Source organism: Myotis davidii, unplaced genomic scaffold (genome assembly GCF_000327345.1).
Source record: "Myotis davidii unplaced genomic scaffold, ASM32734v1 scaffold875, whole genome shotgun sequence".
Classification (NCBI taxonomy): Eukaryota; Metazoa; Chordata; class Mammalia; order Chiroptera; family Vespertilionidae; genus Myotis; species Myotis davidii.
In genome coordinates this window covers 1,755,278-1,757,313 of record NW_006286244.1, presented here as the reverse complement: position 1 = coordinate 1,757,313, position 2,036 = coordinate 1,755,278, and the positions used below count along the sequence as shown (strand labels likewise).

The 2,036-nt window shown below is 53.6% G+C and overlaps 1 protein-coding gene across 1 annotated transcript in view; it reads right to left on the bottom strand.

Moving 5' to 3' along the window:
* Positions 1-835: 835 nt before the first annotated feature.
* COG2 (component of oligomeric golgi complex 2) overlaps positions 836-2,036 on the bottom strand; it is a 43,560-nt gene continuing 42,359 nt past the window's right edge. Inside the window, exons 17-18 of the mRNA XM_015560002.1 lie at positions 1,370-1,543; positions 836-1,163 (exon numbers count right to left, since the gene is read on the bottom strand). Coding sequence (XP_015415488.1) covers positions 836-1,163; positions 1,370-1,543 — 502 coding nt within the window. The remainder of the gene's footprint in view (positions 1,164-1,369; positions 1,544-2,036) is intronic.

Below are 2,036 nucleotides of genomic sequence, written 5' to 3'. Positions count from 1 at the left end.
CCTTGGTTGTGGGCACATCCCCAGTAGGAGATGTGCAGGAGGCAGCTGATCCATGTTTCTCTCTCATCAATGTTTCTAACTCTCTATCCCTCTCCCTTTCTCTCTGTAAAAAATCAATAAAATGTTTTAAAAAAAGCAAAGAAAAAAAATAGCAGCAACACACCACGCACTGGGCCAGGCCCTATCTCTCACCCGCCTCGGGGCAGAGAACGCGAGTCCTAGGGGCCCCTGATGTGAGAGGCCCCTCGGAGCGGGCACCCCAGGCCCTGCGGACGGAAATGCCCACGTCACGTCTTGCTCCCCAGCGAGGGCTCCTGAGACCGGCCCGAGGACTCGCTCTGTAGTCACCCGCCACCTCTGACGCTCCGAGCAGGGGAAGGGCCCCTTTCTGAGCATCCAAGTTTGATGACCCTCGAGGGGTCACCTCTGACTCCAAAGAAAGGCCTGCGCGGAGCCCGCTGCCCCTGAGGGAGACGTGCGGGCACCCACAGGCCGCGCTCCACAGCCTGCGCTTGCCACCTGCCTGCCACCTGCGGGGACACTGCGTCAGACGGGTTCCCGAGCATCACACACAGGGTCCGGGGCCAGAGCTCTGGTTACTCGGAGCCAAACTCACAGAAGACCTGGCCCCGGCCCCGACGTCCTATCGGCACTTTCCACGCAGTGACCAGGGGGACACGCCCGTGAGCACCGCCCCGGGGCTTCTCGGGCACGAACACTGCTGGCCATGCAGATGCCAAATGCACAAAAGATCAACCCACTGGATTCAAAAACTCGATTTCCGCGTTGTCCTATCTCTTCCTTCTCGTAACTCCTGGGAGCAAATATTCCGACTTCACGGATTTGGGGCCCCGATCCCTTTTCCCAGCGGAGGGAACAGCCTCCTGACCCTCGACGGCATCTCCGGGCTCACGTGAGCCACCAGGTGACCCCAGGACTCGGTTCCAGAGTCCCTGGAACGGACGCTCGCGGTTACCTGGTCCCCTAAGTAATCCACGTCCAAGGCCAGCTGCAGCCGGATTTTGTCATCGTCGCTCATGCCGCCGCCGCCGCCGGACCCACCGGGGTTGGCGGGGGAGGATTTCCGGGCTTGTTTGAGCCTCTTCAGGCTCTCCTCCATCTTCTTCACGGAGTGCAAGACGTCGGACACGGTTTCATAGAACCTAGAGCATGAGACACGTTACGGGTGAAACAGACGCTGGCTGGAACACAAGCGCACTGACTGGCAACGTGGACCACAAAAAGGGGGAAAAGGATTTTTAAGATAAAAATTCACTTCCAGTAAAAAAAAAAAAAAAACCGCCTTGGTAAATATTTAATATTTTTAACTGAAAGAAAATTGACGGCCTAGCAATTGTGGCCCATGTACAAACTGCCGTCCAAGGCCAGCTGCAGCCGGATTTTGTCATCGTCGCTCATGCCGCCGCCGCCGCCGGACCCACCGGGGTTGGCGGGGGAGGATTTCCGGGCTTGTTTGAGCCTCTTCAGGCTCTCCTCCATCTTCTTCACGGAGTGCAAGACGTCGGACACGGTTTCATAGAACCTAGAGCATGAGACACGTTACGGGTGAAACAGACGCTGGCTGGAACACAAGCGCACTGACTGGCAACGTGGACCACAAAAAGGGGGAAAAGGATTTTTAAGATAAAAATTCACTTCCAGTAAAAAAAAAAAATCAGCCTTGGTGAATATTTAATGTTTTTAACTGAAAGAAAATGGACGGCCTAGCACTGCATTCCCTCCGAACTGAAGAAATATGTACATGGATTTTATTCAACATTTCAGTCCTGGCCACTCCGAGGAAACCATGGGCCACACTGTCTGTCTTCCATCGAGTGAGCACCTGCAGCTCCTTCCCCAAAAACAAGGAGCAAGTTCATTTACAACCAGTTCTGGAAAGTCCATCTTTTAAAGAGTGAACGCATTTCAAGATTTTAAATAAAACTGCCTTTAAAATAGTCTCCATTTACCGTCCACATGAGAAACGAGTTACATTTAAAAGCTCTGTTTACAAGCTGATTACTTGGCATTTAAAT